The sequence below is a fragment of the Pelobates fuscus genome, chromosome 3 (genome assembly GCF_036172605.1).
Source record: "Pelobates fuscus isolate aPelFus1 chromosome 3, aPelFus1.pri, whole genome shotgun sequence".
Lineage (NCBI taxonomy): Eukaryota > Metazoa > Chordata > Amphibia > Anura > Pelobatidae > Pelobates > Pelobates fuscus.
This window is the reverse complement of record NC_086319.1, coordinates 354,984,069-355,008,880: the sequence shown is the minus strand read 5'-3', so window position 1 is coordinate 355,008,880 and position 24,812 is coordinate 354,984,069. Positions and strand designations below refer to the sequence as shown.

The 24,812-nt window shown below is 39.2% G+C and overlaps 1 protein-coding gene across 1 annotated transcript; it reads left to right on the top strand.

The window, feature by feature from the left end:
- The first annotated feature begins 3,411 nt into the window (after nt 1-3,411).
- Nucleotides 3,412-24,548, top strand: LOC134603327 (hepatic lectin-like). The gene is made up of 7 exons (XM_063449190.1): nt 3,412-3,522; nt 5,940-6,047; nt 9,761-9,802; nt 11,151-11,204; nt 14,250-14,392; nt 18,589-18,701; nt 24,034-24,548. Exons 1-7 carry the CDS (start codon nt 3,465-3,467, stop codon nt 24,167-24,169), a joined length of 654 nt encoding a protein of 217 aa, XP_063305260.1. The 5' UTR covers nt 3,412-3,464; the 3' UTR covers nt 24,170-24,548.
- Nucleotides 24,549-24,812: the final 264 nt, after the last annotated feature.

Here is a 24,812-nt window from a genome sequence, read left to right as displayed (position 1 = left end):
AGTTCAAAAAAAATCAACAGTAATTCCTTTCTTTTACTCATGTGCTTACTCCAAAGTCACCTCCCTCAACCTCGTAGTGTCCCCGCTCGGAGAACGACTTCCTCAAGTCTCACTACCAGCGGCCACAGGAAACAGCAATCATCTCCGACCCGAATCCTGTCTAGCCTCCCTCGTTACAGCAGTCCACAAAGTGTGGCCACCTCTATCCTCACTCCCGTAGTGCCCCTATAAAACCCACTTTATAAGTCTCACTACCACGTGATGCGGAAAACAAGCAATGCCTACTTGAATCCCCCCAGGAAACTGAGTCCCCTGCCACAAGACTGAGTCCCCTACCACAAATAAAAAATTTGGAATTCCACCAGCCTCAGCGCTCGAAGCTGTGGGTTACCACCTCTCTGCAAGCAGAGTTACGTGCACAATGAGGCTAGCTAGGCTATCAAAGTGACACAAGAAGGATCACAGGAAATTATGAGTCTACACAAATTCCACAGTTCCAACACTCCTCTTTTTCCTTACAGCCACAGCCACGAGGCTCCTAAAAGAGGTAAACAGGCAAAGAAGACCCCCAGGAAAACTTCCACAGGTCTACCCCCCTTTTTCCCTACAGCCACAGCCACGTGGCTCCTAAAAGGAGTAAAACAGGCAACAGGACTCCAGGCAAATCCCCCGGGTCCACCCCCCTTTATCCCAAAAGGGGAAACAGACAAACACAGGACCCCCAGGCAAACTACCACGGGTCCACCCCCCTTTTATCCCAAAAAGGGAAAACAAATAAACATTCAGCCCGGGCACTTAACTAAAACAGGCCAATTCAAACACACCCAGGCAACAGATAGACTAAATGCAGGTAAACAAGTGAGTAACGAGACACCGGGCAAGATATTACCTATCTTTGATGTCCTCCCGGGAAGCAGTCACAGACACGTGGACGGGTCAATCAAAGGGGCCGGAACATACCGGTGGCTCTGCAGAAGTCTCTACCGTGTACCTGGAGGTGATCAGTCTCCTTTCCTACCCCCAGGATTCCCCCGTCCAACAGCATCTTCCTTAGGACGGCTCACCGGCCAGACATAGCCCGATGCCCCACGTTTCTGGGCGCCAAATTGATGTAGATTAATTTAGAAATAAACAAATATGTTTAAATGTCTATCTGTTCCTGTCCAAATCTGAGATGATTAAATTGCGTATACAAGAAGTAAGCTCACACTGACACATGGAGTTCAGGTTAAAAGCACTTCAGAAAATTTAATGGCATCTAGTTGGAAAACAGTTATGCAGACCTTTTTAAAGGCAAAATGACATCATCATTGAATATCAGATAATAACAAATAAACATCATTAATTGGATTAAATGTTATGTGACTATATCAGTGTCCACCCATCAATTTTATTAATTGGCTCAGGGGTTTGAGTGACTAGCTAGGTGTCCTCCCACCGGGAGGTGGTATTGTTCTGGACAAGGGTGTGGACAGAAGGCTCAGGCGCCATTTTTCCCAGCATGAGTTTTACTCGGTGGAAAGGGGGGCTTGAGCGTCATTTTACACAGTCAGTGATGTCAGGTCTTGTGGTCAGGTGCAAGGTTCTTTTATGAATAGAACATTTCATTAGTACAGTGTTCTCATGGCCTTGGCTCTGGCCTTGGTTATACTTTGTTGCATGTTACAGGAGATTCAATAATTCCGGAGTCAGCTATGTCTTTATAGAAAATACAGTCTCTGTTCATTGTATTAAATGTACTGGGAAATTCTGTCATGTAATGTAGTTTAAGATGGAGAATCTGTCAGGTAATGAGGACAAAATGGAGGGTTTGTCACAGTGTGAGGTTAAAATGGAGTTAGTACAATAATTCAGTACAAGTTCAATAAAGATTTTTAATAATTCTACATCACTAACATACAGACAGAAACATGGATAATAAGAAATACACACATAAATACATCCAGACAGACATAAACATACATACATACATACATACATACACATACAGACATACAGATACATACATACACACAGACAGACACATACTGACACACATACATACACACACACACACACAGACATACTGACATACATACATTCATACTGAAATACATACATACTGAATACATACACACACAGACAGACATATACACATACATACAAACATATACTGACATACATACACATACACACACACACACACACACACTGAAATACATATGCATACAGACATACATACATATACACACACACTAACATACATACACACAGACATACATACAGATAGACATACTGACATACATACATACATACAGATAGACACATACTGACATACATACATACATACAGATAGACACATACTGACATACATACATACAGACATACATACATACAGACATACATACAGATAGACACATACTGACATACATACATATAGATAGACACATACTGACTTACATGCAAATACTGACATACAGACATACATACACACACAAACACACACATACATACATACATACATACTGATAGACACATACTGACATACATACATACAGACATACACATACTGACCGACATACATACAGATAGACACATGCTGACATACATACAGATAGACACATACTGACATACATACAAATACTGACATACATACATACAGACATACATACAGATAGACACATGCTGACATACATACACACACACAGCTAATTTGTCTTGGACCTAGAAACCTTGCAGTCAATGAGTCGACTATGAACTCCTCTTTAACCTTAGAATTCTAGAGTCAAATGTGAGGCCAATTTTTTTGCAGGAGGGTGGCTGGCTGATGGGAGTCGGCGTGGCTCTTCCTTCCTTGTGGCCTGTCTCTCTTCCTTCCCACGCAGAGGGAGCTGGGAGGAAGTGACCGGCCGTAATAACTTTTCTTAAGCGGCACTATGCATATATTATTATTGCCAAAAATGTAAAAAAAAAATAGTTTTTTTTTCCTTTTTTTACATTAATTTGCATAATAAATAAGAATTTATATATGCATATGTCCCATCAAATTAAATATTATTTTGTCCTTTAAAAACATCATATAGTATGTGTTGGTGCAATCAATGTCAAAATGGAATTTGCTGTTGAACACACACACACACACACACAAACACACAGAAAAGGCAAAAAATTGTGCGTGTCTTTCAGTACAGAGCAAGCAAACTGAAGCTGTGTGGCCCTTAAGGGTTTAATTGAGGTCTATTTAGGTGCTGTCCCAGTTCTATACTGTATAATGTATAAGTAGAGATTAGGTGAAAATGCAAAAGAAAAGGGGAAATAGAAGGAGGTGTTAGGTCAAGAATGTGGATTACATAATAGTAGTGTTTTCATACCAGAAAAATGCAAACATATGCTTTCTATTAATCGTATTCATTTCCTTTCCTTTGTAACTGCTTTGGGTATAAAGAAAGCCTTTAAATTAGGGAAGCTTTCATTCTGCCTGAAACATGGACTCGGACAGCAATATCCTGCATGAAAAATTTGAGAACTGCTCGATGTACAGAGGTAATTCTCTTCTTAATTGCTTCCACTCTACAATATAATGAGCATAAGACTTTAAATCACTTCTTTTAATATGAGGTGATGATAGCTCTTCAGTGGTGTGTATATAAAGACGTCATTCTTTTTTTAGTTTGTTTGTGTTGCTCTTAAAACCATTCATGGTTTTAGTGGTCCTTCCTAAATATTTTTTCTAGAAATAATGGCCTTTTAATTTCTTATTAAAATCAATGCATTTCTCTTTCAACAAATATTTGCAATTCTTTGTTTAAGCGTTAAGAATTCTGCCACTCAAATTCCTTCGTTCTCAATATCCCGGCCCTGTTTTACCTTTAACTGTAAACTGAATTGACATGAAAGATTGTGATATTAAACCACATTGGACTAAAGAGATACCATTTTTAAATGTGACACTTGATTGATGCTGGTTGTTTTATAGTCTTCTGTGTAACATTTTTCATTTACAGTTAAGAAAAAAAAACATTTTTTTTTTGCATTAACAAAATGTTTTGTTTTTCTTTTTAACTGTAAACAATTTTTTTTAGAAACAGTCCATTGATTGATTATTATTTTTTTTTAATCAAGGAGTGCAATTATTTTATGGTGCTTATTCACTAGAAGGGGAGTTGTGGGGAAGGGGGGCACAAAGCTATGAAAAACTGATGAAAAGGTGCCATCAGGTGTTTTCTTGAATCATTATATCAGTGTTGAATATAACCCGAACCAGAAAATGGGTGGTTTGTTCACTAAATAGTAGCAAGCATACCGCATCACAGATGACATAGAGATTACAGGTTGACGTACGCTGCTACCCCCTTTCCCTCTTCCCCCTCCCTACCCAGTTAGGACTAGACGTATCAAGGTTAACGCACACAACGATATAAGGGAATAAGTGTATAAAAGTGTCATAGGCTTCGACTTAAACTTGTTAAACCGACAAATGTACCTATAACTGCACTGTATGCAAAATGTCAGAAATCGCCTCTGTACAATCTCGTTGTGATATATACCGCTGTCCTCCCCTCCCTTTCTCTTTTTTTGTACCCCCTCCAACATTGTGGTTTTCATGTATTCCTCATTTATGAAAACTGGAAAATAAAATACATTGAAGAAAAAAAAAAAATAGCAGCAAGCAGACAGTTTATAAAATATCCAAGTTTCATTTTCTAACATGGATCTTTTTGGCCTGCACGTTACAAGCTGATTGTCATCTTCCTTATTTAGAGAATAAATCACTGGGGCAAAATATAAAAATCCCAGGAAGAATGTCAGGGAGAAATTCGCAAATACAAATTCTCAGCACAATCTTTCTGAGCTCACTTTTCATGTCTTTTCAGTCGGTCAAGATAAGGGGGCAAGATTCATAACAGAAACGCTTGGCTAGTATTTTTTGCAAACCTGGTTGAAATTGAATCACTCAATAAGGAAATTATGGTTTTACTGCTAAAGATCACATTTGAAAGGAATTTAGTTTAATGTGATTTTAAGTAACGATAACATGGTATAGTCTTCCTGTCAACATTCTGTTTCCTGTGTGCAATTGCAACTTTCTTTGCTATCTATATAGTTATCAAGGCAGGAGTTCTGGGAGAAGCCATCTTGCTTTATTTTTAAATGCGGTATTAAAGGAACTCTCCTAGCATATTCAAGGTGGGGTCTTACCATTGATTTATGAAGACTCAAAATTATACCACCTTTTTACACATGAAAGCACCTTAATAGCTTTTGGAACAACATTGCATACTGTTGCCTAGTTTGTGATCTATAATTGTTCCCAAGTCCTTTTCATTTACTGTTATCCCTAACTCAACCCCATTTAATGTATAGGTGACTTGTGGGTTCATTATTCCAAAATGCATGGTTTTGCCTTTATCTGTATTGAATCTAGACTGGCCACTTGCCTGCCCAGACCCACAATTTATCCAAAGCACTTCCGTGTTTATAGCGCACATTCCGTGTGCTATAGCGTCGCTGGACGTCCTCACACTATGTGAGGACCTCCAGCATCGCTGAGATCCCCATAGGAAAGCAGTGAAAGCATTTTTAAATGCTTTCCTATGGGGAGGTCTAATGCGCGTGTGCAGCACTGCTGCACATACGCATTAGGTCTCCCCCGCCGCCGGTCGCGCATGCTCAATAGGTCTTTCGCCGGGGGGGGGGGGCATGGACATCGGCGCTGGATACAGGTAAGTCGCTGAAGGGGTTTTAACCCCTTCAGCAACTTGGGATGAGGGGTGGGAGGGAGAGGGGACCTGCATTGCCAGGAAAATTGATTGTTTTCCTGGCACTGGAGAGTCATTTAATGTGCTGTGAAAACTATAGGATTAATTATAGATTTTTTGTATATGTATATGAGTTTCAATTTTGATTCCATTTTTATCTATTCTATGACATAGTAATAATATATTTTCTTTTTTCTCCAGGGTATGGATCGTCAGTCTTTAAACAAAAAAGTTTGTTTCCTGTATACGGTCTTGTGGGACTGGCTTATATCATGATCCTGGCTCTCTTTATTATATTCTTTTCTAGGTGTTAGTATTAAATTGTAACTGTATATCATAAAGCTTGGGGGTCTTATGGTAAATCTTTATGAGGTTCCCTACTTCTACCACTTGTTTTAGTTCCATTATTACCATTGTGACAGAGCTCCCTTACTCCGAGTACCCCCGCCTTCCTCACTACTACCAGGGATCTCTGGAGCATCACTCTTTTCTATTTTCCTGCTTCTGCAACATCTGTTGAATTTATTTTTTCCTTTTCTTCCTCAAAGTTTACTTAATCTTCTTTTTCTCTCTCATTCTTCTATTTATTGTTTGAAAGTGGGGGCAACTGTAATATAGTATATTTTCACTTTTCTTTGTTAATTTATGCCAAATGCTACTCATTTATGTATTGCAATACATGTAGTGCACATATGAGTTAAAGAGACACTGTAGGCACTATGACTATTTTATCTCATTATTATTATTACTATTATTATAATATTTATAGAGCGCCGTCAAATTCCGCAGCGCTTTACAATGGGTGGACGAACAGACATGTAGTTGTAACCAGACAAGGGCCCTGCTCAATGAGCTTACATGCTAGAGGGAGTGGGGTAAAATGACATAAAAAGGTAAGGATAGTATTAGACTAGTGACAGTTGCAGAAGAGGAATCAGTTGGGAGATATTAACAGTTTAATTGATACGCTTTTATGAAGAAGTGGGTTTTTAATGATTTTTTGAAGGAGTGGAGACTGGGTGAGCATCTAATGGAGGAGGGAATTGAGTTCCACAGGAACGGTGCAGCCCTCGAGAAATCTTTAAGGTGAGCATCAGAGGTGGGAGTACGGACAGAAGATAGACTTAAGTCTTCAGCAGATCGTAAGGGCCTAGACGGGACATACTTGTGAATAAGGGAGGATAGATAGGTGGGAGCAGCATTATGTAGAGATTTGAAAGCAAGAACCAGAATTTTAAATTGAGCTCTTTATTTTATAGGAAGCCAAAGTAGGGAGTGACAGAAGGGTGAGGCATGGGAGGTGCGGGCGGACAGGAAGATGAGCCTCGCTGCCGCATTCATTATGGACTGTAACGGCGCAAGTTGGGAGCACGTAAGACCACTGAGAAGCGGATTATAGTAGTCAAGGCGAGAAAGGACAGTGGAATGGACCAACACCTTAGTTGCATCTGGCGTTAAGTAGGGGCGGATGCGCGCAATGTTTTTGAGATGGAAATTACAGGATTTGGCGATAAATTGAACATGAGGCTTGAAGGAGAGGTCCGAGTCAAAGAGAACACCTAGGCAGCGAGCCTGCATGGTGGAGCTGATGGTAGCACCGTTGACTTGGAGGGAGACAGACACAGGAGTAACAACACTTGAGGGAGGAAAGACCAGAATTTCAGTTTTGGTCAAGTTTAGTTTAAGGAAGTGGGCAGCCATCCAGTTAGAAACAGCAGAGAGGCAGTCAGAGACACTAGTCAGGAGGGACGGGGAGAGATCAGGAGAGGACAGGTAGATTTGCGTGTCATCTGCATAGAAATGATATTGGAAGCCAAAGGAGCTAATGAGTTTACCAAGGGAGGCAGTATAGATGGAGAACAGTAGGGGACCAAGGACTGAACCTTGGGGTACACCAACAGAGAGGAGTTGGGGAGAAGAAGCAGAGCCAGAGAGAGAAACACTGAAAGAGCGCTGGGAGAGGTAGGAGGAGCACCAGGAGAGAGCAATATCTTGTAGACCGATATTGCGGAGTATGAGAAGAAGCTGTTGATGATCAACAGTGTCAAAAGCCGCAGACAGGTCAAGGAGAATTAGTTATAGTGCCTGGAGCCTCCTGGCACTATCCCTCAGTTCAGTGTTAAACTATAACACTAAATAATAGTCCTTGGCCACCCACAACCCCACCCCAACTGGAGGTACGAGTAAGGCAGAGTTTACACAGTTCTTTCAAGTAATACTAGTGCACACCAGCTGAAAGTGGTCGTCTAACACTCTCAGTCAATATTGCCACCAACTGTTGCTCAGGCTAATGCTTCCCCATTAACCAAAGTATCAAGGGTGAATGATAAGCTGGAGACTCTCATTAAGCAATAAAACATTACAAAAACAATTTAAAGCTGAATGCAAAGCAACTCCAGTGACTATAACAGCTGTAGTGAGATGAAGCAAATACACAGAGCTCCTGTACTCTGACTGGGTACCTTTGCCAGGTCAGCTTCCTCGCTGGTGCCATGGACTCTGGAGAACCTCTTCCCCGGTCTCCAAAGCTTGCCTGGCCTCTGAGTGCATCTTTCAATAGACCAGGCTGCAGTGAATATAGCTCAGTAGACCTTCTTTCTTGTAAAGCAGAGACTATGGCTTTTTCCCTCACACATTAGATGATTCTGCATGTAGGAGGTAGAATGGAATTTTATTACACAACACACAGCTATTTATACACCACAATATAGACTCTCCCTGCAAGGGGTCTTTCATTCAATAGAATATACAGTACAGTTGTTCCTAAACAGCGTCACTCTGTCTGGGAACATTATCTCGAACTAACACAATCTGCTCCCTGCTCTGCCCTTATAGTCCTTAAAGCACAGCACACAAAATGTCCTTCAGAACCTCCATCCCTGGACTGTACCCCTAAACAATAGATATATATCTGGAAGCTCATCACAGAGTGCCCTCACTGTCCATATCTTGCCCTAATTGGAGAATCTCCGTCCGAGTTACAGAATGTTAAAAGTTTTACCGGGTTGCAGGTTTGCTCAGATCCAGTGGTGAGTTCCAGGCATATAGCAGCTTAGTCTCAGTCTACAAAAAGGAATTCCTGAACCTTTGGGAAAGGGAAGGCACTCAAGTCCCAGGTATCTTCTGATGCATCATTGCCTTCCCCATCATCCCTCCGAATAGCACTCTATTTGGAGATGTGGGGACCAAACAATACACGCATAAAGATGAGTGGAACACTTCCAGAGTGTTTTAGGATATCTCCCGGTCAGGCGCTTGAGGGCTAAATTTAAGTCCGGCTGGGAAGCACAGTAATAGCTGGTGGTCCCATACACCTATTTACAGTGACAATAGACTAATTTAGGGGCTCTTGGTACCAGGCCCATAGTCGGTGGGCAGGAGGCTTCAAGCCTAGCCAAAAGTCTGTGGCATGGGAGCTTCAATCACAGTCCCTTCAATACATATATTTTTTATTGTTATAGAAACTCATAATTCCACATATCTGACACAAGTGACACAGTAAATCTCACAAATTGAAGGAAGTCACACTTTTAGGGAAGTGACAGTTACTGTTTAAAACACTAAACATCCTATTTAGTTATATTAATAAGATGCATACTGCTGACTATGGGGTATTATAATAAATCGTTTTTAATAATTCATTTGCTGCTACAGATGTACATTATCATGCTAAGGGAGTTCTGCAATTTCCTCCCACTTCTTTAAAATTGTTCATATGAAGAATATTACAAATTTCAAGGGACTTGAGCAATACAGAGATGACTATTCAATAAACTTTGAAGTGAATCAAGCTGAATCTGTATTGAGGGAAATAGCTTACCTTTTCCAAATCAGCTAGTTTAGCCTCAATGTTGCCATTTGGAATTGAGTTTGCAACACTTCAGAGTTTAGTGAATAACCCGGATAAAGGGGAATAAGATAATGATACTGGAACAGGACAGGAGGTATCATTTGTATTTATTATTAATTCCACAAATAGAAATAACACATCTAACTAAACTTTCAAATATGTTTTCTTACAGCGGCAAATTTCAACCAGAACCAGAACATGATTGAATCTAGTGGTATGTTAATAAGCAGTTAAGATACATTAAAGGGACAATGTAGGCACCCAGACCCTTTCAGCCCATTGAAGTGGTCTGGGTGCCAACTCCCATCACCATTAACCATAAGTGTAATTATTGCAGTTTTTGTAATCTGCAATAATTACCTTGCAGGGTTAAGTGCTCCTCTAGTGGCTGTCTACCAGACAGCCACTAGAGGGACTTCCGGCTTCTTAGATGACTTTTGGTCGTCTAAACTACGCTGGACATCCTCACACTATGCATGAGTACCTCCAGCATCGCCGGAATCCCCATAGGAAAGCATTGAATAGTGGTTTCCTATGGGGAGGTCTAATGTGCGCGCCCATTGGCGCGCACGTGCATTAGGTCTCCCCTGCCGGAGGATGTCGGCGGGGGAGGAGCATGAGCTGAGCCTGACCCAGCGCCGAGAGTCAGGTTAGTGACTGAAGGGGTTTTAACCCCTTCAACGATGCGGAATGGGGGGCACTCCAAGATTCTACAGTACCAGGAAAACGGCTTTGTTTTCGTGGCACTAGAGAATCCCTTTAACAGCACAGATCAGTGCAAGATAACATACAGTGCAAATTGAAAAACATTAGCAGAAATCATTATGCAGTACAAGGTGCAATATGCAATAATGTGCTGTTCAAAATGAATTATGCAAAAAAAAAAAAAAAGAAAGAACATACACATCATAGTTTATCAGGACATTACACATAACTCAATGTACATAATATACATAGTATACAGAAGGAAAATGCCCATGGTTCTTTTCATAGGGTAATATATACTGTGTATATTTCCCTATAAAAAGAATTTTAGGAATAATTTACCTATGCACTGTGCATTCTAACACCTTTATTTTATGGTCAGTATTGGGTTTTTCACCAGTTTGAGCTACAGTAGCTCTTCTGTGTGATCAGCCGGCTTCTCCTGTTGTCCTTTAGTATGTACTAACCAGTGCATGCTGGGAACATCCCGCAGGACTTGCCATTTTCAAGATGCTCTGACCTTGTCTTCTAACCATCACTATTTGGCCCTTGTCAAAGTCACATAGATCTTTTCACTTTCATCTTTTCACTTTCATCTTTTCACTTCATATTCCTTCATCCAGCACATGACATTCAAGAACTGACTGTTCACCTGCTGGCTAATATATCACACACCTGGCTGATCAGTGTGTAACTATATATATATATATATATATATATATATATATATATATATATATACATACATATATACAGTTAAAATAAATTCTGATGCAGTAAATTAAAATTTACAATAAGTTTGCTTACTGTAAAAACAAGATTAACTAAAAAAAAACGTTAAATGTGTTCACTTGCAGTGGCCAACCTAACGAAGAAAGTGAGCGTCCTTGAAACATCTTTGCCAAGACTTGGTACGGTAATATGCTATACATTACATTTCAGTACTTAGTAGAACCTTGACGATTGTCCAATTCTAATAAGACAGCTCCGATTTTGGACCCTATGCAACCATGTTTCATTCTTTTTCATAAAAGAGACACCAGAGAAAAAATTCTTGCTATTGTTTGCCTTTCTAGAGCTTTTATGCCCATTCAAAAGTACTTCAGCTTCTATTAACACATGGACATTGGTGGCAGAACCCTTTGATGGTCTTGTGTGACATCAGTAATGTGAACTGCATCACTGATATGTGGCTATTATTATTATTTCCATTTTTACCATCAAAGCAGTTGTTTAATAATGGTTAATTCAGGTGAACATAACTGTTTTGATAGCTTGAGATTCATGGTATATTATCATTATTATTCACTGAAGTGAGAATTGTTGGGAAAATCAAAGTGAATTCAAAGTAAATTTCAAATGTATTTCATAAATTTCCTAACTGGAGCCATAGCTGACCTGAAGAACTTTTTCAGTTCTGCTATTTTACTTTTAAATTTGATATTTAATTTGACTTCACTTTGAATTCAACAAAAATGTAATTCCTTCTAATATTTCAAATGCATAAACAGGGACACATTTATTTTAAGGGTGTGAGTGGGGGTGTAGGTAGAGATCAGGGTGCTCTGAGAAATATTAGATGACTTACTAATTATAATTGATGTAACTAAAAAGTAATTTGGAACAAGAACTGTAACAAGGACCTGTAATCACATCTATGGCACATATCTCTCTAACGCGCTGAGCACCTCCCAGCGGAGCGCCACTCTGCATCTTCGACATGCTGACCGCAAAGACCCAGAGGTACTTCCAGAGTGGCCACAGCCAAGATTAAAGGTGAAAATAGTTCCAGGCAGCCGCTCTGGAATTTCCTCAAAACTTTGAATTAGTGGCGTTTCCTCTACAGACTTAAGATAAGGGCTCTATTTTCACAGACTGGGTATTTAAAGAGAACTATCTGAGGATACTATATGTGTGGGGGTCATATATGTTTTTAATATGTTTTTGGGGTAAAATTGTGCCAGGCCCATCTGTGTATGGGAGATAATTCAAACTGGAGTATGTTGCAATCCTCTCCCAGACACAGAGGCGCTTGGACGGGCTAACTGTGTTTTCAATAGAGACCCCATGATGGGGTTCTGGTTATATAAACTTGTGTTTCTTTTAATAAAAGTTGTTGTATTACCCTTCATCAAGTCTTGAATGGTGTTTGGGTAGGAAAGACGTAGGAATCACGTCCTTGCGGGACTTGGGAGAGACATTCAACGGAGGTACTATTCAGAGTACAGAAGCTCCGTTACAAGAACACTATATCTTATGATTTTAAACACATGTATTGTAGAAAGTATCCTAGAAAAGAGGGACATTATGATAGAAAAGAGAGGCAGATGGATATGTGCCCAAAATAGGGACTTTCCCGCTTAAATACGGACACTTGAGAGGTATTCAATTTTCACTTTAGTTAATAACTCTGGATTTTCTAATAGTTTGTTTTGAATATGTAGAATACTTGATATGAAGAATTCCAGCAATCCATTTTTGTTCTGATGGCTATAAAATGCTGTCTGCGGAGCTCGGTTTAGTTAGTTCATGAGTAATTTAGAATATTTACTACACGGAGCTGTTGATTCACTCTGTATTTAAAGTATACAGAGCATTATTAATAGTCAACATATATTCAGTTGATTTTATTTGACTTATGTTTTGTTTTTCTTAATTTTTATTCTCCTTGGTAGATGTCAAAATGACTTTAGTTAATAAAACTAATTGTTCATCCATTTGGATCTGTTGGGATTCCTTGAAATGCTGCTATACAACCATGCAATTTTTTAAGAGCAGATCTCACTTTTTTCTTGAAGTCCTGTAACATTCATCCTACCACTGTTCTAGAGATTTAGGCAGTAATGTTAAACCTGAGAGTAGCTGTACATACACTTCCTAAAAAGTGGGAAGCGATACCTGGTGACAGGTACTTACATGGTGCAAACAGGGGCATTCCGAGGTCAGAAGATCAAGAGAATAGAATAGATGACATCCCCAGTCAATGAGTAGACATGTGAAAAAATTAGGTTGCTCCAGTTTGTCAAAATAAAATGCCTTTTAATCCATATCTGGATGATTCAATTAATCCAAGATTCACTTGTGGGGTCTTATTCATTGGGCAAGATTCCCCAGATAAATTTCAGACCAATCGATAAATTCTTATATGGATTTTAAAAGTCATTTGATTCACACAAACTGATCCAAACATGTTTTTCCACAAGTCTACTAATAAGTCAATGTAGGTAATGGACAAACAATGACCTGTGAGCCAAGTTCTGGTACACAAAAAGGCCTCTTCCAAGAATGTGTTCTACAAACATGTAGACAACAACCAGATGAGCACGGAAAGAAGGGGAAGGCAGATAAAGGACAGCTGGTGGGAAATGTTTTAGATGGTGTACACCTTACGACTTTTTCTACTGTATTATACAAAGGAAGTCACAAATTGTACTAAAAGTGGTGACCCATTAAACTAGTGACAGGTCACACTGCCTGAATGGACATCTCTGTTCTCTGATCCTTTCTCAGCCTACGAGTAACTGCTGCATATCAGAACATTGTAAAACTGGAATTCCTTGTCTTCTCTTCCTCCAATATTACTTTATAATTTTCTATAATATGAGACGTTGATCGTACATGGATAAAAGTGTATAAATCGCATCTGTTTGTGTTCTATGTAACTGTTAGAAAATCCACTTCTTATGTGGTATCTGACCCCATACAAATAGTTAGAAAGCTTAAGACCAATCTTTATGGACAAAGACAAGAGAATTGCCCACAAGCTTAAAAAACAAAAAAAAACCCTGTGAATATATTATGTGATGTACATTTATATTTATTTATGGAATTTCAAAACACAAGCACTTCTCTATGTAATATCCATTTTCAGTATATATAAAGGCTTATATTAAATCTATTTTCTAATCAAAATGTTTCTGCTGTAGCTATATCAAACTGATTTTATCTTTCTTCAGAGACAGGCTGTGGCACTGGATGGATGGAGTTCAATAACAGTTGCTATTTTTTCACAACAACTAAATCGAACTGGTTTAAAGCCAGGACATTTTGTGTAAGGAAGGGAAGTGATCTGACTGTAATTACCAGCGAGATGGAGCATGTGAGTTTTTCTATTTATATAATTTTTTTATGAACTCAATACAACAAGAACATGTTATAATTTATACAAATGCAGAAAGATAAGTCCTGCGCTCGCTCCCATCACTGGGTGGCAGCAATGACTACAGTACACATCAGCCCCAAGGAAGCAAGGTAAATGGTTAGAGTTAGGACCCACCTAGGGGGGTATGCCTTGATGTTGGCAGGTGGGGTCATCCTCTCATGGCCATTGGAGGTAACTAAAAAAAACTCAATTCGTTTAAAAATACATAGGGATTAAGGAGAGAGCGCAGGTAACTTGTTTTTCTTATGTTATAATATATGTTAGATGCTATATCAGTGCTGCACTGTGAATTGATGATCTTAGCCATAGAGGCGGGGCCAGCCGCGGCGTAACCGACGCGCTGATGGAGAAAAAGGTAAGTTAATTACCTTTTTACTACAATCTGGTAACACCTAAGCAGCCACTCCAGCACGTCAGTGTTCTTTTCAAAGTAAAGTTATCAAATACATCTTATTTTGCTTGTTAGATATGAGAGATATATAAAAATAAATCTTATTTTGCTTGTAAAATACTGAAAATAATGAATAGGAACTGAGCCAGTTAGAGCTGTTTGGGTGTATTGTCCTAGAAATTTGAGGATTTGAGTTCTTCAACAATATAGAAGATAGATAAAAAATATAGTAGCAATGTTTTGTGTAGCTTTGACCATGCATGATTACGGCTACAGAGGAAATGCATTTACTACCTTTCTGGTTGCGGCAATAAATGCACCTTTTTAACTAGTTGTGCCTTCTACATTCTATGTGGCTATACTATTGTGGCAATGTCACTTTTAGGAACTATGCATTTTTTGGATAGCTCCAGCGTGTAAAGCCTGAAGGGAAGATATACCTTCCTTAATCTCTCTTCCTCATCACAACTTGGCAGCTTCATCTACCGGGAGCTGTGTCATTGTATCACTGATTCACTTTTGTGTGTGTTCAATAGAGCAAAACAGATGTCTATGGAATGTCTCTCTTAGCCACAAGGTCTTCTATGTGCATTCTTAATAAGACATCAGTCATTACTTTATCATATGTTTATCCCCTTACTGCTTTTAGATACAAAAGCAATTTAAATACTTTAATTTTTTTTAACATATTCTTTTCCACAAGTGACCGTTTAAAAAGAACATTTCAAACACCCAAAGCAATTTAGCTAGCAGAAATGCTTTACTTGTGAAGAGTGTGTCCTCTTTATTTAATTTTAGAAATAGTGCAGATCTCACTAGAAACCTTGTTACACTCTCTTGGCTGATAATCAGACAGATGGTCATGTTACTTCCTGGTTGTTTAGCTCAGTGGAGCTAAACTCAAGAGCATGTAAATTCCCCAGCCTTGCAATAACTGTGATTGGACAGCCATATGTAGTCCGAGCAGGGTTAGAAAAGAAGGGCTTGTAAAGGCTGCAGACAAGAGATATTTTAAAAATAATTAAACAAAATGCAAAAAAAATAGTATAATTAAAAAAGCAAAACATAAATGCATGCATGTTTTCATTGAGGGTTTAGCTGCTAAACAGTGTTTTTTTTATATTTTGAATTTGGGCATTGCCATGCCCCTTCAAAGAAAAAGGTCATATTTTTTTATTATTACAATGGTATTATTATTACTTAGCATAATAGCTTTATATTGCATATTATTGCCTTTGCGTGTTATTATTTGTAATGGATACATAGATTTGCAAGCTTTTTATGCCAATTCCTTAGTGTTAAATATTTCCAATGTTTAATTGTAAAGTGTTGTGTAAAATGTTATGCACAATATTAATGTGCTAAATAAATGCTTATAATAGTATTCATAGTAATAATAAAAGTAAATCCCATATTTTAGTGCATCTCATGGTGGGTAATCAAGAGGTAGTGCATGTTCACAAATCCTGACGTCATGTGCATTTGCTGTCATTTTATAACTGTATTCTGGGCTATGTTCAGCTGTTCATTTTGTGCGCAATCATGGTGCACCTAACAAAAGAGAGTTTAAAGATGGCTACCCCCAAAGATGCACTAAAATTGGCATTCACTTACATGTGTATTACTATAATACACATAGAGGCTATATTACATGTAATATTTCAATCTTAAATAATAAAAAAAAACAATTATGACAGGTTTAATTTAATAAATATCTGATTGCCCTTAAATTTATGCTTATTCTCCAAGTCAAATATATTTTTATGAACCAGGTTGAAAAATGATTTATTATTAGAGACATGTTTGACCGCAAAATGAAAACTCCGTTGGTTTTTTCAGTCATTCTTGAATTGTGGGGAATTTAGAACAGACTCGCACAACTTATAGGCCAATATAGTAAACAGGAGAAAAAAAACTCTAGTTAGCTACGTTGCACTTTGACATACATTTTGCTTGTCAGTTTTCAACCCCCAACATCTGTTTATCTAGTGAATAACGGCCAGTGTCATTTGGGAAAATGTTGAGAAATACTTGGGCGTAGTTTGTGTTTACAGTTAAGGCTTTTCGGTAATGATGATATCACTACTTTCTTTGGAATGCCATTGCTCAACTTCCACCAAGAAGAAATTTAATATTTTCTGTTTGTATTTTTTAAACTGCTGTGCTTAGCACAAAACCATTCTAGCAGACTCTCATTCCTACACGTATTCAGCTTGATAAACATAATTGTTTCAATTCAACATGAAATGTTAACTTCTCATGTCAGGAAATTCATTTATTCTGAATAATTATTTACATACTGGATATATATTTTGTGTAAGTAAAACAGATAAATGAATTCATATGCCTACTACCTCCTATTCATTAATTACTCTTACAATCTCAAAACACCATAAAAAATCTCATAACCACGTTATAAAAAAATAAAACAAAAATAGAAGTGCTACATCATGCTCAAAGTACTCAATGTGAGAAAATCATAAAAATCATAAAGTCATAGGAGGCAATCTCTGTGTCCCTGGCCTATCTTTTTACATTATGCATTAGTGAAGTGATTTAATCCATCTAATTTCTGTCTCCTTTACCATCCACTCATTTCTCTCTCTTACTATTTCTTTTAAGAGGATTTCAGTAAAGTTCTAAGACCTGTTTTCTGTCCGCACAGTTCAGCAAAAAACTTGGCATGAGACCTGCAAGTGTCTTTATAAAGGCAGTACTGTAAGGCTGCACAGGCAGAGGGCAAGGGAAGAAAGAGGACAGGTAGAGGGGTTGATACCTGCCTGGAAGACATTGTGGTTTTTGTGGTCACTGGAGAAGGGACGGACAATAGTGGGAGAACTCTGTATCCAAGACTGGGTACCAGTCCACCCAGTTCCCATTAAACCAACATATTTGCCTACATGTGAAGTGTGAGGTCTATTATATCTATTATTGCCATGGCATGATGTTATTTTTTATTTTTCTTTGCGCTAGAGCATGCCCGTTATACAAAAACTACATGTAATTGTATATAGAGTTGCCATAACTTTTTAATTTAAAGTTCTTAGCTCCAGAGATCTAATGGAAGTTACTAAGCAGGAGGTTTCGGCTCTGTGACTGATGTAGTGGAAGCAGGTAGTTTTGCTTGGTGGCCACAGGTGAGAAGTCACACTGTTCTAAACTAGTCTTACTTACGTTTTGGGGGATGTCAGGGCACTCCTTGTACCATAACCACAACATCATACTCTATTGGTTATGGGACTTGGTGTGTTCATTTAAGGGTAATGCTGCTGGCAGATGCTATTTATGCATATTAGTGCAAAATGAGTCAAGAAACCTGCCCACAAACTTTAATTTATCTACAGCAGGTTTACACAAAGTGAAATGCCCCCAGTGCTAATTCAAGCAATGTAGGCTCATGTTGGTCAACTAAATGACATAGTCAACATTAAAGGGTTACTCCAAGCACCGTGATCACTTCAGTGATATAAAGTGGCCATGGTGCAAGGAACCTGTGTGTGCAATGCTTCGGTATGAAATGTTGCACATCCAGGGATATTTAGGTTAACTGCCTGTGGTGTAATTCCAATGGCTGTGTCCGTTGCCTGTCTTGATTGGCAGAAATTTAGTTGATGGGATCTGCACTTCCTTGTATTACATAAAACATGTCTCAATTGTGTTTTCTGTGATTAATACAAAAACAGAAACATGACAGCATTTTGTTATTGAAGAACTTCAACTATAAGTTTTTATTCTTTCTTAGAAGTTCCTCTTTGCCCATGCCGATACTGAGCGTCACTGGATTGGTCTAAATGATGTTGAAGAAGAAGGTACATGGACTTGGGTAGATGGAGCAAACTACAGTGCATCGGTTCAGTACGTATGCCTAATATATGATCTTACGTTAAAAGAGACACTATAATCGACAAAACTACTTTAGTTTAATGAAGCAGTTATTTGTGTTTAGATCATGCCCATGCAGTTTCACTGCTCAATTCTCATTGAGGAGTTAAAATCTCTTTTGTTTCTGTCCATGCATTCCTAGCCACACCTCCCCTGGCTGCAACTCGCACAGCCTGCATTAAATAAAAATGGTTAATTTTGAATCAGATAAAATAGAAAGGTGAACAGCGCTAAAGATCAGAAATTGTACATACGTTTAGTAGAAATACTGGCCAGCGGAGTAACTTAAAAAAAAAGGGAGAAACAAAGATACAAATAATGGTACAGTATGTATGAACGATATAATTCCACAAGAACAAAGGTGTTATATTCACACTCACACTTTGAGGAGCTATATCAGCTCGGTGTTAAGAGCTTGGACGGAATAATTCCACCTGAAATTCTCCAAACTAGAGCAGGTCGTTGCTCTAGCATATGTAAGTAGGATCATCTACTCTTACTACAATATTTTATATTTATGTACTAGACCATGTGGCGTATTTTACTCTTGTTTTTCATATAACGAATACTTACACCTATAAACTCACCAACGATCCGGAACCTCAAGAAATCCATAGACGGGGATTATTCCGTCCAAGCTCTTAACACCGAGCTGATATAGCTCCTCAAAGTGTGAGTGTGAATATAACACCTTTGTTCTTGTGGAATTATATCATTCATACATACTGTACCATTATTTGTATCTTTGTTTCTCCCTTTTTTTTTTAAGTTACTCCGCTGGCCAGTATTTCTACTAAACGTATGTACAATTTCTGATCTTTAGCGCTGTTCATCTTTCTATTTTATCTGTCTATTTATCACAAGGTAGAGGGAACACCTTGTTGGTGAACTGCTGCTCACCCTTGAGAAGAGAGCGCTTATTACCCTTTTGCATTTAATTTTGAATCAGATGTTAGCTTACGTTAAAAGTTTTTATCTCCTACTCTGTAAATTGATCTTTAATCACATGCAGGAGGCAATCTATTGCATTTTCTGTTTAATTTAGAATTTAATATATCTTGCTCTGTAAATAAAGGAAGTATAAATATTAGATTTATCTTTACAGGAAGCGTTTAGGAAGGCTGTGCAGTTACATACAGGAAGGTGTGACTAGGGCAGCTTAAACAAGGCGATTTAATGCCTAAATAGCAGAGAACTGAGCATTGAGACTGCATGGGCATGATCTATACACCAAAACTTTGCATTAATCTAAAGTTGTTTTAGTGTCTATAGTATTCCTCTAATATCATATGAAACACAGACTTGCTTTTACTAACAGTTCTCTCCAGACTTAATTTTATGCTAGTAGTTCACTATTATTTAGGAAGAAGAAACATTTTTTGAATCAGAAGACCGTACTTAGCAATAATGAGGTGTCAAAGGCACCTAGCGACTCAATGTATAGAGGGTGAGGTGTTATTAATATAATCAGCAGTTGAGATTGCAGATTTTTATCCACCTGCATCATGTTCAGTGTGACACTTAGCACAATGATCTCCCCTCGATATACTGTGGGGGGGAATGTGGGGGGGACAAGGGGGGGACGGAGGGAGAGAGGGGGAGAGAGAGTGACAAGGGAGGGAGAGAGAGAGTGACAAGGGAGGGAGAGAGAGAGTGACAAGGGAGGGAGAGAGAGAGTGACAAGGGAGGGGGAGAAAGAGAGTGACAAGGGAGGGGAGAAAGAGAGTGACAAGGGAGGGGAGAAAGAGAGTGACAAGGGAGGGGGAGAAAGAGAGTGACAAGGGAGGGGGAGAAAGAGAGTGACAAGGGAGGGGGAGAAAGAGAGTGACAAGGGAGGGAGGGAGGGGAAGAAAGAGTGACAAGGTTAGGGGAGTACTAATATGAATGCAAGAGGTAGGGTGGGTTCTAATATGCATGGAAGGGGTTAGGGGAGTACTAATATGCATGGAAGTGGTTAGGGGGGTACTAAAATGCGTGGAAGGGGTAGGTGGGGTTCTTTTGTGCATGGAAGGGGTAGGGGTGGTTCTAATATTCATGGGAAGGGTAGGGGTGGTTCTAATCAGGAGGATCCCGGCGCTGTATCCGGGTAAGTAAAACCCCTTCCTTGTAGTGACCCTTTAATGTTATTATTTAATCATTTATCTTCCACGACTGCAAATTCCGTAGCGCTGTACAATGGGATAAACAACTCCTAGTTTTCGGAATAAGAATATACCCGGCGAGTAAAAATGCTATCCCCCCCAGATTTTTGGGGGTTCCTACGCCCATGGGCCCAGGGGGGCTAGATGGTGGTTTTAACACTATACGGTCAGGAATTCATGTTTGTGTTCCTGACCCTATAGTGATCCTTTAAGTTAGCCCCAGCTAAAACAATAGGATAGCTAGGCTAACTCACTTATCTCCCATACACAGAGGCACCAGGGCAAGCTTACTCTGGTTTGAATAGGGACCCATGTTGGGGGTCTGTGTATAAAAGACTGCGCTTTCCTAATAAAAAAACAGTTTTATAGTCCAAATCTGGTGAACAGTTCCAGAGTTATTCAGGGTATCTCCCGGTCAGGCGCTCAATGCATAGGATGAGTCCAGGCAATTCCCAGAGGTTCCCGATGCTGGCTGGGAAGCAGAATAAGCATCCAGCACCCCCATGCCACTCCTCACAGTATCAATAGCCCCTTTAACAGTCAGGAGACTGGCCTCCAATCCTTTCCAAGAGCCAGTGCTGGAAAAATTCTCTAAGCCAGCTCTGCTTTTAGTTTGACTACTCTGGCATTAAGTTTGAAAATCACTGTAAGGGTTAATATTGTGTAGGAAGTGTTAATTTTTCAAAATCATATGGCATGGCTATTTGCTCAGCATTTGATACAGAAACAGGTTGCACCAAAATAAAAATGAATAAGAAAAATAAACACAGTGAATATGAGAACTATAAGAATGGACAAAAGCTTAGAGAAACTCCGTATCTTGCCCTTTAGTTAGTTCCCATTCAAGTCTTAAAAATGTTTTTGCTCACTTGTGCCATTACAAAGAGACCCTATACCATTTGCATATCAGACTGATCCCACTCATAAGGGCAGTCCAGAACTGAAATTCCGGCAAGTTCTCTATTCACAAGAGATACAGCAACCCCAAACAATCGTTTGCGTTTTCTTTCGGCCTCATCAGCAATGTGTAGCTAATACCTCTCTACGTCTGGATAATAATAAGAAAAATAAAATAAAAATAGAATAAATAAATAATAAATATAGTCCAAAATTTCTTCTAATGACCTTGATCCCTATGGAGTTTGGTTCTTCCTCACTGGGTATGTGAGAAAAGCAAAAGAGAAAAAAAAGATACTGATAGTGTAGTATTTATCAGAGTGACTGAATAACAAATAGCAAAGTGCAAAAGTGCTCACTCACGTGATATAGAGCTTTCATACAAGCTCTAGTAATTACAGTGTGTCGTGGTATAATCCCCACTGGTGGATATAGGTGTAGATATGGTAACTGTAGCGATTCACATTGAAGAATATGTAATGACAAGATAAAATCCAATAGTGTAATATTTCAGATATAAAGTGCCAACAAAATGCACTCACAAGTCGAAAGAGTTTTATTAACCCCTTAAGGACCAAACTTCTGGAATAAAAGGGAATCATGACGTGTCACACACGTCATGTGTCCTTAAGGGGTTAAGGGGTTAAAACTCAAAATGTCATTATTATTTATTCTATCTTTATTCTATTTATATAAATTTCTTATTTTTTATATGGCACAACCTATTTTTGTATCACGTGTCTATTTTGTGGACTGTTGAAGGGTCCAAATATCTATTATTTGCTGTCTGCAGCTGACCTGCTTAAGAACTCTTAGCGCTTGTCCGCCCTTTGTAAATTTGCTCAGTATTGCCCAGGCACCCTTTTTATAAGCAAAAATGTTACCTCCAAGTGAATGGGGCATTTGTGACACTTACTTTCAATTATAGCACACTTACAGTGGTTAAATAACAGGAATCTTTTAGCGCATTTCTAATGATTTTATGGGTGCAGGGAGCCCTGACTTTATTCCTCTCTCCCTGTTTCCTTTTAGTCCGGCCGGGTACAGGAGACAGATGCTCCCTGTACCGGCGGACCATACCGCGCTCGGCCACGCTACATTGAGGGAGTGACAGGAGGGAGCGCTGAGCGCTTCCCTCCTGTCAGCCCCTCTCCTCTGGCTGCGCCCGGGCGGTGCGCCCTAATGGACGCACCAGCACGGGCAGAGCTGCAGCCGCCTGAGGCTCTCTGCAGAGCGCTCGGGTGGCTGCAGCAAAAGGGGGGCCGGCGGAGCTGGGGGGGATTTCTCCATTACCTGTCCCCCCTGCATGATTTGCTGGGGGTTTTGCGTCCCCCCCATCCCCCCCGGTTCCTACGCCCATGCCTGGGCCCCTCATGCCTCCATAAATATAGCAACATCTTACTGTATTCAAGCCAGAAGCTGTAACTCAGCATGCGGTTTGCCTCAGAAAAAAACAAGCAGTCTGCTGACATCATTAGAAGTGGTAGCCTGATCCAATCAGTGTTTCCCCATAGGATTGGCTAAAACGGACAAAGAGGCAGATCAGGGGCAGAGCCAGCATGATTCAAACAGAGCCCTGGCCAATCAGCATCTCCTCATTGAGATGAATTGAATCAATGAATCTCTATGAGGAAAGTTCAGTGTCTGCATGCAGAGGGAGGAGACACTGAATGTTTGGATGCATTTTAGGCAGCCATGGCCCAGGAAGGATCTCTAACAGCTATCTGAGGAGTGCCCAGTGAAGTTATCACTAGGCTGTAATGTAAACACTGCATTTTCTCTGAAAAGACAGTGTTTACAGCAAAAAGCCTGAAGGTCATGATTCTACTCACCAGAACAAATTCAGTAAGCTGTAGTTGTTCTGGTGACTATAGTGTCCCTTTAATTATATCCCCAGACATAGTGGCACAGGGGAGGGACTATTCTACTGTACATTACATTGTATGGAGGACCCCTACAGAGGGAATCCACACTTCGCCTTATAAAGAGCTGTGTTGTGTGCAATAAAGGTCTTTCTACCCCCAACATTCAGTCTCAACTAATGTGGGGGACAAAAGCTATAATCAAAGCTTTATTGAAGAGAATGTCTGCTGAAGAGAGAGAGAGATATAATTGCTGCATAACTTCATTTGAAAATGTTATGAGTAGTATAAAAATGACAAACTGTTTTGTTTACTCATATACTATAATAAAGAAATACTGTATCTTCACACTTTTTCTTCTAAATACGGTAGTGTGATAATTGTGTGTCTGTCCTCAATTTGCAGATTCTGGAAGAAAGGAGAGCCTAATGATTATGGCAAAAATGAAGACTGTGCCCTGTTACACACGACTGGAGAATGGAATGATATGCCTTGCACGTTTACAGACTCGTACGCTATTTGTGAAAAAAAATTGATGTGAGCTCTTATTCTCTAAATGACCATATGTAGTGGGTAACATTTTGCCATTTTCCATAAATAGATGTATTTATAGATATATTCACTATAGAGTTTTATATATAATTTCATTAATACAAAACCTTGTTTCTAGTTCAGGTGTCTTATTTTTTTCAATATATATTTGGTTTACTAAAAATTCTGCTTTTGTTCCATACATACATGCAAAAAAAAAATTATACACAAAAGATTGTACATAAATATAAAATACAAAAGCTTGCCAATGATACCACACACTCAATAATAAAGAATTGAATCTATTTAAAAAAAAAAAAATACTTATTTTGATCTGTCTTGACATAGTGTGAAATAAGCCTGCATGCTTGATATCTGACCCAATGCGCAAAAAAACCCCACATAAAAACAATGAGGTATTCAATAAATAGGGGACTGCCCTCCTAAGTTGTATCTATATGTATATGTGTGCTCTGTATGAGTTAGTCTGTGTGTGTCCAAATGGTCAGTGTGTGTAAGGTAAAGTGGGGGTGGGGGTCAGTGTGTGTGGGTCAATCTGTGTGTGTATATGAGTCAACCGCTGTGTGGGGTCAGTGTGTGTGGGTCAATCTGTGTATGTTTATGAGTCAGCCGGTGTGTGGGATGGGGTCAGT

What these genes read in the sequence shown, in the direction of transcription:
- LOC134603327 (XM_063449190.1), top strand. Translation starts at nt 3,465, where the DNA reads ATGGACTCGGACAGCAATATCCTGCATGAAAAATTTGAGAACTGCTCG. An exon ending in GAACTGCTCGATGTACAGAG is followed by an intron (nt 3,523 to 5,939) that starts GTAATTCTCTTC and finishes TTTTTTCTCCAG; the next exon opens with GGTATGGATCGTCAGTCTTT. An exon ending in AACTACAGTGCATCGGTTCA is followed by an intron (nt 18,702 to 24,033) that starts GTACGTATGCCT and finishes CTCAATTTGCAG; the next exon opens with ATTCTGGAAGAAAGGAGAGC.